This window comes from Dama dama, chromosome 9, assembly GCF_033118175.1.
Source record: "Dama dama isolate Ldn47 chromosome 9, ASM3311817v1, whole genome shotgun sequence".
NCBI lineage: Eukaryota > Metazoa > Chordata > Mammalia > Artiodactyla > Cervidae > Dama > Dama dama.
In genome coordinates, this window is record NC_083689.1 from 61,758,123 (window position 1) to 61,772,239 (window position 14,117).

General features: G+C 36.1%; 1 protein-coding gene across 1 annotated transcript; it reads left to right on the forward strand.

The window, feature by feature from the left end:
- Positions 1-1,788: 1,788 nt before the first annotated feature.
- Positions 1,789-9,408, forward strand: LOC133061434 (serine protease inhibitor Kazal-type 12-like). Its single transcript, XM_061149452.1, has 4 exons — positions 1,789-1,903; positions 3,521-3,546; positions 8,860-8,984; positions 9,229-9,408. The coding sequence occupies exons 1-4, from the start codon at positions 1,843-1,845 to the stop codon at positions 9,272-9,274; spliced, it is 258 nt and encodes an 85-aa protein (XP_061005435.1). The 5' UTR covers positions 1,789-1,842; the 3' UTR covers positions 9,275-9,408.
- The last annotated feature ends 4,709 nt before the right edge of the window (positions 9,409-14,117 follow it).

Sequence of the window (14,117 nt, forward strand, 5' to 3'; positions counted from 1 at the left end):
ACAAAAATGAAATACAGAGAAAAAAAGAAAACAAAAAGAAGTACTGAAGGAAGGATTAATGAGTTGGGGGACAACTTCATGAAGCTTGGGAGAGGGTGATGAGGGAATAAAAACATGTATTTGAATAAATAGTTACATAACGTCTAAATTTGATGACACAAGAAGCTCACAGATCCAGAGATGTTAAAGGACTCCAAGAAATATGACAATCCTTAGCAAAGTCTGTGAAAGCTGTTATCTTAAGGCCTGCATTAAGTCTAACCATTGCTCTCATTTCTAAACATATACCTTAGCTCTTGTTTTCTTTTTTCCACATGATTTCTTATTCTTGAAATAATGGCTATCACTTTATGTGTCTCTGATTTTCTAATAACTCTAGGAAGCCTGGTCATGACCACCTCCTCTCTGCCATGCCTTCTTCACCCTACTCAGAGGAATGTGCTCTTTTCCGAGCTCCCCTTGTATTTCTCTATAACTTTAGTCAGGTTGCTTTCTTCTTGTTTTGATTGTGAACGTCTATTACTCGTCTTTAAATTTCTAGGATCAAAGTTCCTGGAACCAGTAGGTTTCACCCAGTAAGTGAAGTGAGAAAAGAATGATGAATGTAGCTGTATGAATCTGTCTTTGTTGTCACTTCATTTCAGCATTTAGTAATACTTGCAATAATTGGTGTTCAATTATTATGTTAGAGTGAAGGAAGCAACTTTTACTAATTAGCATTTGTAAAATCAGAAAGATGTTTATATGCTTCTGTGTGCAAGCCATTGTTCTATGTGTGGAGATACTAGAGTGAAAAAAGATCCATGAGCTTATATCCTAGTGTATATGTATTTGTCGATATGATTGTATATATTTGGTAGTTGGGAAATATACAAGCAAATAATTATGTAAGAAAGATAATTTAGATGTTGAAAAGCATTATGAAAGCAATAAAGCACACTGATCTGAGGTGGGGTGGAGGTATTTTGAATTGACAGGGAAATCTTCACTGAGCAGGTAGTATTTGAACTGATATTTCTTAAGAACGAAAAAAGAAAGAAAGAAACTAGCTATTTAAGTTTCTTGGCCAGGAGTCTTCCATTTGGAGGAAACAACAAGAGCAGGAGCCATAAGGTAAAGAGTACTTGATGTATTTGAGAGAAGCAAGAGAAGTGTGAATGGTATTTATGCCCAATCACTGAAATCCATCTGTGAAATACTTGTTAAAGTAAAAATGTTAAGTAAGAATCATCATGTATGTTTTGCCTAACAGCAAGGGGTTGAAGAAAATAGCCCCTAATTCACATTCATAGGGAATATCAAGGGTTTTTAATTCAATGACCATTAGGAGTATGCTCTCTTAGTCCAATAAATTCCTCGACCTTAAAATCCCTCACATTAGCATTTTTATTTTCCTAGTAGTTGTGACACCAAGCGTTATTAATATTGTGCACAAATTACACAGGTTACTGCCTGATGGAAGCTTTCTTGTCCCAAGGCTCTGCTGGGAATAGGTTCATATATGCAAATTGCTAGAAAATGACTTGCTCACAACTATTACTGATTGCTGATGAGAGCAAATTCTGGGTGTAATACATATAATTCATTTTATTCTGCCTAAACAACATTTCAGGCTATTGTTCCTGTCTAAAAAAGGCAGGAAATAAGCTGCTTTGGTTTCTGATGTCTCTAATCACTGGGGACATAGATTATACAATCAGGGTGGAGAATCTGGCTGGCTGCCAAATGTATAGGTACTCAGAAGCATGCATATGGATCTACTTATAAATACAGCTTGTAGAACATCCACAGTGCTAAACTCTTGTTAACACATTCCCTGCAGACTTGGCAGATTCATTCATCATGAAGTTATCAGGCACCCTTCTGCTTATGATCAGTGTGGCCTATTTGTTCATCTTGGCAGGTGAGTACTATACACACACATACACAGACACACACACAAAATGGAATTCTGGTCAATGTTAGCAGTCATGATGTGATGTCTTTGTTTATGATGATGATGACGGTGATAAGGATGGTTATTGATGGCGACCACCCATAATGCTATTAATTTAGAGGAAACTTACAATTTATCACTATAACACTATGAATTATGATACTATGATGCTATTATGAATACTATGATAATATTATGAATTATCACTATAATACTATGTAAGAGATAGTGTCATCTACTTGCAAAAACAATGTTATAATCCATAGGATGAGATGGCCTGTCCTAGACCAAATGCACCTCAAATGCCTAATCTAAAAGTTCCAGGGCAGGAATTCCCTGGAAGTGGTTAGGGTTCTGTGCTCATACTGCCAAGGGCCTGGGTGCAACCCCTGGTCAGGGAACTAGTATCCCACAAGCCAAGCAGTGAGGTCAAGGGGGAACAAAAAAAATAGAAGTTCCAGGCCAGTTGCAAACTAGCAAATCTTAATTAAGAGCATAAGATTTCAAATAAGTTTCATTCTTCAATGAAACAGCTTATATTGAAATTATAACAGAAATTATTACATAAAGTCACCTTCAAGAAATTCTTATCTAAAGAGCTTCAGCTACTGAAATGTTCCTGAGATGCTTCCATTCTACTGAAAACTGAGGCATTCTTAATTAGCCTCTAGGTATGCAAAGAAAAAAGAGAGAATGAGTGGAAGACCCCAAGAGTAGGATTTTAATATTTGGCCTCTAACCTTCATTGTGCTACTATCTTTTTCTTTAATATTGAGCAACCTACTTCTTTTCTCTGGCTGCTGTTCATCATATGAAAATAGAGTTGTGACCCTTATGTGCTCTAAGACTTGTTTCAATAAAAGGTTATGGTTATGTACATTGTCTTTAGAATCTAAGACCTGGGCTTGCTTTCTGGCTCTATCATTTACAAGGTACATGCCCTCAGATGAGTTATTTGCCCCAGGTTGCAATTTCCTTAGATTTAACACAGAACTATTAGTATGACTTAATATATGTAAGATTTAATACAGTGCTTGAAATATAGAAATCCCTTAGTACATGGTAGATACTGTTAGTGGAAATAGGGGTCAATTATATGATTTTTTTCAATGCTCTCCAAATTATTTTGTATTTTATTGTTATATTAGCTCTTTGTTGGCCAATTGTCTTGCTTATCCTTTAATCTAACAGTTTCCAGATTTTGGAATTTTCAACTTCTTTCTGGTTAAATATATGCCACTTTGACATATATTCTTGCCTTCCTTTCTTAAGTTAAAGCCTGGTTGTAAGGTAAACATTAAAGAAGTGAATATAATTAAGTAAAAGCCACGCAGATCATAAATAGCAAATGTAGTGAAAAGAGCTTTGTACCGGTTGTTTGCAACCTGGCCTCTGGTTCAGCTGTGTAGTTAACAAGCTGTGTGTCCTGGAGAAGCTTTCTGCCCTTCTCTGGGCCTTAGTTCTTCATCCTAAATATGGCAGTTATAATCTTAGAAGGTCTGTGCGGATCATTTTAACTCTAACACACTGATTCTGGAATCTGCCTGTCCTGTTGTGACTTATCAGTTTGTTCTCTCCTTGCAGAGGCTGTGAGCCAAGGGGGCTACCAGGTATGTATTTCTCACTCTTATGGGCCCTCTACTATCACAAGAGGTTGTCTTACAACAAAGCTGATTTTGAGTTGGAAAGTACTGTGACTATTTCATTAAGGTCTTCTGAGTTCATTTGGTTGCTCTGGTGAGAAGGTGGGATGACAGCATGATATCCTTATTTAGAAAAAAATGTCACTATTAGTGCAGATGCCTTTTCCTTAACAGTATAAAAGCACTTAAAAATCACTTCCCATTTTCTTTAGATGAGCCAGATGTCACATTTCCAAAGAAATAGTATGTACACAGTTAAAGCCTCTAAAATAATACATTGTTTATAAAAATATGGGATGAATATCATTTATTTTCTAAATAAGGAAAATTTTGAGAGTGAAAGTAGTATTTACACAGTTTTATAGAGAAGACATAAACTGAGACTATTCAGCCAACTCAGAACGTACGGTTATAGATCTGAGTACCTTGTTCAGAAGTCTCTACGAATGCTTCATGAAATGCATTCCTGTTTCCTGCACATACATATTAGATCTTCTGATTGAACCAGGATGTCTAGGGAGGGATGCTGAGGCCTAGGAATCTACATTTTAAGAAGCCCCTAACATTAAAATTGTAGAATCACTGCTCTATATCTTAATAAACACACTTAGGTATGGAGAGAGAGTACTTGCCAGACTCACAGATACTAAATCCTTTGGTATCTTGGAGTGTGTGTTAGTCGCTCAGTCATGTCCAACTCTTTGCAATCCCATGGACTGCAGCCTGACAGGCTCCTTCATCCATGGGATTCTCCAGCCAAGAATACTGGAGTGGGCTGCCCTTTCTTTCTCCATTTCCTTCTCTTCTTTGTGTACATATGGACAGGTGGCTTGGTTCTATTACTCAATAAATGTCTGATCATTGGTAACTTACTTCACCTTTCTGTGCCTCAGTTTCTTTATCTATAAAATTCAGCTAATAAAGTACTCAATTCAATACTACATGAGCTAATTTATATACAGCCCATAAGACTGTTCAGTGTAAATACTAAATAAAAATTAACTATTATTAAATTTTTATTTTAATGATTTAATCCTAATAACTAAGTCACATTTATCCAATTTTAGTTTTCTAATTAAAGAGTAAATATTTTAAATGAAATATTTATAAAGAGATATAAAGAGAAACAACTCTAGAACTTAAAAAAAATTAATTCATTCAACAAACATCCTCCACGCCAATTCTAAAAAATTCTAACATTTTAACTTTATTCACATGACTCTCTTAACTTCAAAATCATAGATAATTTTCAAATGCCAATAAGATAATATCCAAATTCCCTAGCCTGGCTTTCATGTCCCTTATCAATCTATTGGCTGTCTCTTTGTTCAGCCTCATTCATTCTCTACCACCCTGTGATCCAAGTTCTTTGACCACACTAAATAGCCTATTGTTTCTAGCATACCAAGATCTCTCATATGCCTTGGTTAAGGCTATTCTTACATTCTGAAAGACAATTACCAGTCACACCACTGTGAAAATTGTGCTCATGCTCTCATTTTGAAGGACCTTCATATCCTCCCTCATGCGGAAATCTCTTGAGAACAAAATCAATTTTGCTCTATCATCCCTATGAATGATTTACTAAGATCTCATCTGTATTTTTACTGGATTTTACTGATATACTAAATTCAACATTTATCATATTATGCTATCCATCACAGATAGCCTTCTCTCTTAGAAAGTAAGCTCCTTAAGGCCAGAGGAAGTGTTTTCTGTCTTGTTCGGATCCCAGGTCTTTAAACGTGGCACAGCTTCAATAAAAATCTCACCTAATAAATGGATAGATGATTGAATGGATAAATCAATGGATTGATAGCTGAAGAGATGGATTTAAGAATGAGTGAAAGATTCAACAAATGTTAGAATGTACAAGATAATAACAGATGTGATATATAGTATTTCTACCTTCTGAAAACTAGCCACCTACAAGAATTTTGAGATAAGGTTATATAATCTATACATCTTACCTAAAAATTTAGTTGAAGATGGAGGTCTAAATTAACTTTTGGATTCTTTTATGTTTTTAAAAAATATTTTCATTTTGAAAAGTAGCCCAAAGAAATATTACATACTATGTATCTTTCATGCAGCTCACATTACATAACTTTGGTACAGTCATCAAAATCAGGAAATGAACACTGATACAGAACTGTACACCTAACTTGTTAACCTGAAATCCTGTTTAAACTTCACTAGCTGCCCCAGAAATATCATATGATTCTCTTGTTGTAGGATCTACTCTGAGACCATATATAGTTTTTTGTCTGCTCAGTCTCTCTTCAACTCTAAGCAACAGCTACTTTCTTGAGGCAAAACTCAGTTGTAAGATTTTAATTAGAAATTTGATAAGACTGCTTTGGAATTTCTAGTTACTGGCACAAAGTAGGCATTCAATATTTGTTGAGTAAAAAGTAAAGAAATAAAATTGATTTCTCCATGGAACCATACAAAAGGGAATTATAAAGGAAACTAAGCAACAAAAAAGAGAAAAAAAAGTATGAAAATTAAATCATGCTGAATAAAAGAAAATACAGAAGAGAATGTACTATCTTTAGAAATTAACTTCTGGTAAAGCATATCCCCTCTTTCACACCAAAATAAACTTTCTGGGGCTTCCCAGGTGACTCAGTGGTAAAGAATCTGCCTGCCAACGGAGGAGACATGAGTTTGCTCCCTAGGTCAGGAAGATCCCCTGGAAGAGGAAATGATAACATATTCCAGTATTCTTGCCTAGAAAATCCCATGGAAAGAGGAGCCTAGAGGGCTACAGTCCATGGGGTCACAGAGTTGGACATAAGCGAGCGACTGAGCACACACACATGTAAACTTTACATATCAGAAATTGTTTTTGCAAAAGAAAATGTTTAAAAAAGACAAATTTGGTCTTGCTTAAACTGTACTATATGAAACATACAGAGTTTTTTTTTTAAATGTCTTACCAATTCACAGACAATTCAATTTCACTTAAATCTTTAATCTGCTGTGCTTTGATACAACCTAGAAATTGATTCTTAATGCCTTCTATTCCACTTCTTAATGCCTTCTATTCCACTTCTTAATGCCTTCTATTTCTGCTGGTGATAGCAGAAAGCATAAAAGTAACAAGTCAGTTCCTTAATCCATGACAATTTAGAAAGTCATGCTATTAGAGTTGATGAGACTCTTCTTAACTTTGATTCTTCTGATGTTTAGAGCAAGAAAACGAACAGTTACATTTTGTTCTCTTTACCATATGAGGAAAATTATATTCTGGGAGGCAGGTGGAGTTACATATTTTCATGTTGAACTTTTAAGTCTAGAAATATATTTGAAATATTACTGAGATTAAATAATAACTTTATAAACTGCATTACTGTCAGGAACTTCTTGAGAGGAGGGGCTTAGTATGCAAAATTAGGTTCTTGGAAAAATGGGTTCATGATAGATGAAGAAGCAAACTGGAAAATCACAATATAATGGTATGAAAGCGATGTAAAAGTGAAAGTTGCTCAGTCATGTCCGACTCTTTGCGACCCCATGGACTATACAGTCCATGGAATTTTCCAGCCCAGAATACTGGAGTGGGTAGCCTTTCCCTTCTCCAGGAGATCTTCCCAACCCAGGGATCGAACCCAGGGTTCCTGTTTTGCAGGTGGATTCTTTACCAGCTGAGCCACAAATGTAATGGTATATCTAGGTTTTAATTCTGTCCCCATGTCATGTGAAATGTTGGAAGAATGTCTTCCAGAAGGAATTGAGCCTTAGTGTCCCCATCTGTAAAATTAGAGCATAGGAAATAATGCTTTTCAAAGAAATGCCCTTCAGCTAAACCGAAAGCAAAATCTCAACAGGTAAAAGTAACACCAGATAAACACAGACTTTCTTTGCTTGAAGTAAGGGTAATGAAAGCAGAATAAAAAAGATGGCTACTAAAGTCTGTCCTTTATTTCCGTGAGGAAAATCTGTGAGCAGATTTTCTTTCATTCTACCTATGAAGTTGTGTAATTATATAAAAACACTTTCACACTATTCAACAAAGTTCCATGAGTTTCCTATTATGGTCAAGGCCTAAAGGAAATAGAAATATGAAAAAAAAAAAAATCCCTGACGTTTTACTTGATAAATGCATCAAAAGTCTTTAAAAAGGCAAATTAAAAACAGAGGGTTTTTTTACTTCTAGAAATGGAGCCTAAGGAAAGAACTGAAAATGCATTTATACAGATATTCCTAGCAATATAGATTGCATTAGCAAACAATATGGAAACAAACAAGAAAAGGAAAAAACATGGAAACAAACCAAATGTTTCCAAATAGGGCATTGAATAATAATTAATACAATATATAGTAACTATTCAAAATGGTAATATAGAATGTATATTGATGCAGAAAGATACTGAAATAATATTTCAAGTTTAAACCATTTTATAAAATGCTATCAATGGTAATGAGACTTGGGAAAAATATATAAACAGAGAAGATGTCAGGAAAGGTACTATCAATAGTGAAAGTTTCTGGATAGTGTTCTATACATGATTTAAATCTATCCCTTTTGTGCTGCTCTGTATTTTTAACGGTTCTATTATACCATGCATTGTATGATAGGTAGTTACAGAGATAGCTAATGAAGCAATCAATTATAGAACTATGATTATGTGCACATATATTTTATTATGCCTTACTCCTAAGAGTTTGCATTGCAGGCAGATTCTTTACTGTCTGAGCCACCATAGAAGTCCAAAGTAAAACAAAAATAAGTAAACAAAACAAATATAAATAAAAATATTAATAACATTTGTGTACTACTAAAGGTTGATGTCAGATAATAAACTTGTAGGCATTTGGAAACAGAAGCAATCTTTTTTTGCCTGAGGATTATCAGGAAAATTTCAGAGTATGAGATGGTATTTGAGAGGTGTTATTTCATTTCATTAAAGAATGACATAAAAGAGAAAATTTATTGCAGGAGGAAAGAGTAGTATAGTGCTGGGAAAAAAAGCAAAATGTTTTCACAGGTTATTAATGGCCAATTTGGCTAGATTAGTGGGTTCCCATATGGTCAGAATGATATAATGGCTAAGAGTATAGGCTCTAGAGTTAAACTGTCCTTGTTTGAATCCTGGTTTTACAAGGATTCAATAATAAGATAATGATAATAATAATAAGAGTTTAGTAATAATAAGATAAGAACTTTTAAAATGGATTTATAAGCATAAATAGAATATTTTTGTTATCACTTGAGAGAGGTAGTGATGTCAATGCCATTATTCATGAAATTAAAAAAGAACTTTTTAATCACAGGCTTTTTGCAGCAATTATGAGAAAACAGCTACAAATGGAAAACCCTGTCCCAAGATTAACAAGCCAGTATGTGGCACTGATGGACAAACTTACCACAACCTCTGTGAATTCTGCAGAGCAGCTAAGTAAGCACCTGAAAGCTGTCTTTGGAATAGCATCTTTGGTTTAGGTCAATGGGGTATAAGTCAGGGAAGTTACTTATTAAGCCTTTTACTATGCTAAGTATTTTACAGATAGTTCTTATTTAAAATAAAGCAATATTATTAGCCTCAGGCCTAGAAAGCTTAAGTATCATTTCCCAATTCATTTATACTGGGCTTAACCCACATCTACCACACTTCACTGTGAGCAGTATCTCTATTCTTTCAGGGAAAGAAATGGGAAGCTCAATTTCAAACATGAAGGAAAATGTTGATTCACCTGATCCTGCAAAGCTGGAAGTGCCTACAATTCGCCTTTTGCATCAGAAGATTCTGTCTCTGTTTATCCAATCTCCACTGCTATGTATTTCCCATCAGTTATTTTGCATAAAGAAAGCACTTTCAATAAAGTTACCTCAGCAGACTGACTACATTGATGTTCTTTTCAGCTAACAATAGAGCCACCTTTATTTGATTTAGACTAACTGCTAGACTGCCATAGTACAAAATGATACAATTTGAAAACAAACCACAGGACAGAAATTATCGTCACACTTTTCAAATCCAGAATTCTCCAACCAGTACTCTGAGTCTCAATTCTTCAAAATTTATGCAGATGAAGTCAAGGACAAGAAAGCTCAATCCAAGAAAATATACATCATCTGATACAAATTAGCATCCTTTCAGTTCAGTTCAGTTGTTCAGTCATGTTCGACTCTTTGCGACCCCATGAATCACAGCACGCCAGGCCTCCTTGTCCATCACCAACTCCCGGAGCTTACTCAAACTCATGTCCATCGAGTCGATGATGCCATCCAGCCATCCCATCCTCAGTCGTCCCCTTCTCCTCCTGCCCCCAATCCCTCCCAGCATCAGGGTCTTTTCCAATGAGTCAACTCTTCGCATGAGGTGGCCAAAGTATTGGAGCTTCAGCTTCAGCATCAGTCCTGAACTGATGAACACCCAGGACTGATCTCCTTTAGGATGGACTGGTTGGATCTCCTTGCAGTCCAAGGGACTCTCAAGAGTCTTCTCCAACACCACAGTTCAAAAGCATCAATTTTTCGGCGCTCAGCTTTCTTCACAGTCCAACTCTCAGATCCATACATGACCACTGGAAAAACCATAGCCTTAACTAGCATTCTTTAGTATATATTTGTGAAGTATTTTTCCTTAGGGACATACTGAGTTAGTTTTAGAGCTTCTCAACTTGTACCCTGAGATGAGAAATAAGTAACAAGTGAGACAAAATGTTGGTCACCTCAGTCATTTGGGGCAGCTGAACAGGTTATGCAACAGCTGAAGCCTTTAGGTTAGTTGTCTCTGGCTTTATCAGTTTACTACATAAAGTAATTTTCTATGCATGATAAATTGTGAAAAAGCTTGAAAGTATAGGTTTACTGGCATGTAGTATGTCCTCGGAAATCTAAAGATGGGTAGACAAGATTGTATCTTCAAACTGTTTGGAGGGAAAAATTTACAGCAACCAACAAATGTATGGCTCAAACCATAAAAAATTTGCATGCAATGCAGCAAACCCAGGTTTGATCCCTGAGTTGGGAAGTTCCCTTGGAGAAGGGAATGGCTACCTACTCCAGTATTCTTGCCTGGAGAATTCCACAGACAGAGGAGCCTGGTGGGCTATAGTCCAGGGAGTTGCAGAATTGGACACGACTGAGCAATTAACATTTTCACTTTCAAAGTATAGTTTGTTACACTCTTATTTTATAAAATCACTGCGCATGAATTATTTCATTCATTAATTAATTCAATGCTTATGATAGATTCCAGGAGTCCCTGGTAGCTCAGACGGTAAAGAGTCAGCCTGCAATGTGCGAGACCCAGGTTCGATCCCTGGGTTGGGAAGATTCCTCCCTGGAGAAGGAAATGGCAACCCACTCTAGTATTCTTGTCTGGATAATCCCATGGACGGAGGAGGCTGGCAGGCTACAGTCCATGGGGTCACAAAGAGTCAAACACGACTGACCAACCTCACTTTATGCTAGATACCATTCCCAGGATAGGGCAAACAAGACAAGATCCTTGGGGGCATAAGAATAAATATTTTAAAAATATTTTTCAGTTATTAATCAATTTATAAAGGAAGCAAAGTTGAGACATATGACAGAGAAAACTGGGTACATTTTGGAGAGAGTAATTATTTGAAATCAGTTACTTTAAATTGAACCCTGAAAGCTGAAAAGCATTTGGGCACAAGCAAATTTAGAGGAAGGGTGCTCTGAGTAAAGAGAACAACAAACATAAAAACAACAAAACACCAAAAACAAAACCCTGAAATGTAAATAAGGTTGCCATGATCAAGGGTGAGAGAAGTCAGTTTATAGAGAGCCATGGGAGCCAAGGCACAGCATTGGGGTTACTTCGACAGACATGCTAAAATATCTTTACTAGGGTTAACTGTGTGAAAACAGCTATTCAATGACACTGTGCTTGAGTTTCCTCAACATATATTTAAGGGTGTGACCAAATACTGTTTGAAGAAGTTAATGAGATAATGTACATAGAGCTTCTCATACATGGTACCTATTTTGGTTATCATGGGGTCTTGATTCAATGTGAAAAAGTAATCACTATCTTGTCAACAGTATTATAACAATTATCTCTCTTTGCATAACAGATCATCTCCAACTTACTGGCTTAAAACAAAAACAGTAAGTTACAGTATTTGCCCACAATTCTGCAACCTGTGCAGGCTCAGCAGAAACGGCCTGCCTCTGCTCCAGATGCTGCTGGCTGTGTGGCTCCCTTGGGATCCACGAAGAATTCAGTGGATTTCTGAATGTTTCTGTGGCGGTGATAGAGAGGTTTCTCTTTGTCTCCCTGTCTCTGTCTCTCTGCAGTTTCTCACTCAACCCTGCCAGGCTCTTAAGGCTTAGACCTAAAAATGGCATGTTGTCATGTTCACTACATTCTATTGGTCAAAGGAAGTCACTGGCCCAGCTCGGATTCAAGGGAGTGGGATGGATTCTTCTGTAGGAGAGGAGTAAGTTGCATGAAGAGGATTCGTTAATGCTAACCTTTATAAATAACATTCTGAAAATATACTCTTTCCTTTAAAATATATTTCTAAGACTAATTATCAGTGGACATCATACAGAGGATGACTAGAAATATGGTTTAAGAAACAAGTAACAGAAAACTTGGACTCAAATAGTTAAATAAATCTGATGATCAACAGAGGACCAAACTATGTAATTTATTTACTCTTAAGTATGAAGATAAGGTTTAAAAAAGAAGTCATTGTATTTATGGTAGTGAAGAGGAAGTTAATTTGGGTGTGAGAAGCAGATTATGCTTCAGATTTTATCCCTAGAATTTTGCACCCTTGCACATCAATGAGAGTCTAGGCAATAAGTCAGTAAACACTTTAATTATAACAAATTTAGTTCATGATTATCATAATTATGTTCTACCTTATATTTTATTGTTCTCCAGTCACATCATGTGTATTCAACTAAAGTAAAGATGGGAGTAGTCATGTTTCTAAACTCAAATGTTCACCTAAGTATACTAACAATAGCTAACATTAATGTGTATCAGATATCTGCATCATCTCAAATAATGATGAAATTGAATATATTTGAATTTCAGTTTACATGAAGACATTATGTGTTAAATAAAGAAACTGACAACCAAAGCAGAGAATATGCCCAAGATTCTATCTCAAGCATCAGCCAGTCTCCAGGACTTGAGTGTTCTGAAACTAATGCTTCCAATGGGGTAAAGACTGGGTGAAATGAGCAAATAAACTGAGAAATGGTGAAGAGCCATAGGTAGAGATTACCTAAGTGCTTGATCTTTGGGTTCTTTCTTAATATTGTGAAGTATTTAATGAAACTTGGTAACCAACTGGCAAGTCTCCCCCTGACAATTTTGGCAAAGTGACATGGAGTTTAAGATGTACTATGTCTTCTACTCCAAAAACCAAAGCAAAAAATCAGTTTGCCTGCTGAATTCAGTTTAACCTATTTGCATCTATGTATGAATAACCTATGGAGAAGGAATGGCAGCCCATTCCAGTATTCTTGCCTGGACAATCCCATGAACAGAGGAGCCTGGTGGGCTACAATCCATGGGATCGCAAAGAGTCGGACACGACTGAGCAACTAACACAACAACAACATGAATAACCTAATGAATGCCACGTAACTGATGTCTTCGGTCCTTTATTGTGCTCAATTTTTACATATCTCCTTGGATTCAAAGAACAATACTTGACACATGTTAGTCCCCATCCTCCCAGAAAGGATTAAAAGGAAACATATTGGCTATTCACCAGCAAAACATATTGGCTATTCACTTAGCAAAATTTGACTCTTTCAGTGGAGTATTATTATCATGATTTTAGAAATAGTAAGGAAGACGGAAAAAGGCAGATGGAAAGAGAAAGAAAAATTTGTGTTAAGATCACATAGCTAAATGAGAGGAGACACACAACCTCAGGTTATCTGACTTCACTGCTATTATTATTATTTCCAGCCAGATATGATGACTACTGAAAGGATGTCTTCTATTTAGAATCTCACTCCAAAACACATGAAACACCTTCTTCCCTTCTCTAACAAGTGACTGTGGGGAGCATTTTCTGAGCCTACTCCAAAATAGAATTTCGACCTTATTCCAAAGTGTAAAGGAAGATACTAATGGAAGATAATTTTAAAGGTTGGAAAGTTCCCACAATTAAAGGAGAAATTAGATTTTCCATTTAGGAAAATTGGAGGATTAAAAGCAATTATTCAAAAAGCTCTTTGGAATGGTTTGGAGAAGAGATATGTTAAAGAGAGATAAAGGGCTACCTTACTCAGCACAATCAATGATACCTTCAGTTAATCCACAGAGGCAGTCGCTGAGACCTCAGAGCATAGGCTTCCGTGAGACTTTACCTTCTAACTGCAGTATCCTCACATACAAGGCACTCATCATATTTGTTAGTTTTTACATAGGCTATTTTCAAGTATGACAAAGCTGAAGTTAGGAAAAAAAACATGGGTAAGATAGATATGATGGCATTATGTAAGAAGCATTTGTTTAAAGCAAAATGTAGATGCAGCTCTTGTGGTCCATTTGCTGTTGAGAATGTGCTGCATTGGGATCTAC

Coding starts and splice junctions, on each gene's coding strand:
- LOC133061434 (XM_061149452.1), top strand. CDS start 1,843: ATGAAGTTATCAGGCACCCTTCTGCTTATGATCAGTGTGGCCTATTTG. Junction 3,547..8,859: donor TGAGCCAAGGGGGCTACCAG/GTATGTATTTCT, acceptor TTTTAATCACAG/GCTTTTTGCAGCAATTATGA. Junction 8,985..9,228: donor GAATTCTGCAGAGCAGCTAA/GTAAGCACCTGA, acceptor CTATTCTTTCAG/GGAAAGAAATGGGAAGCTCA.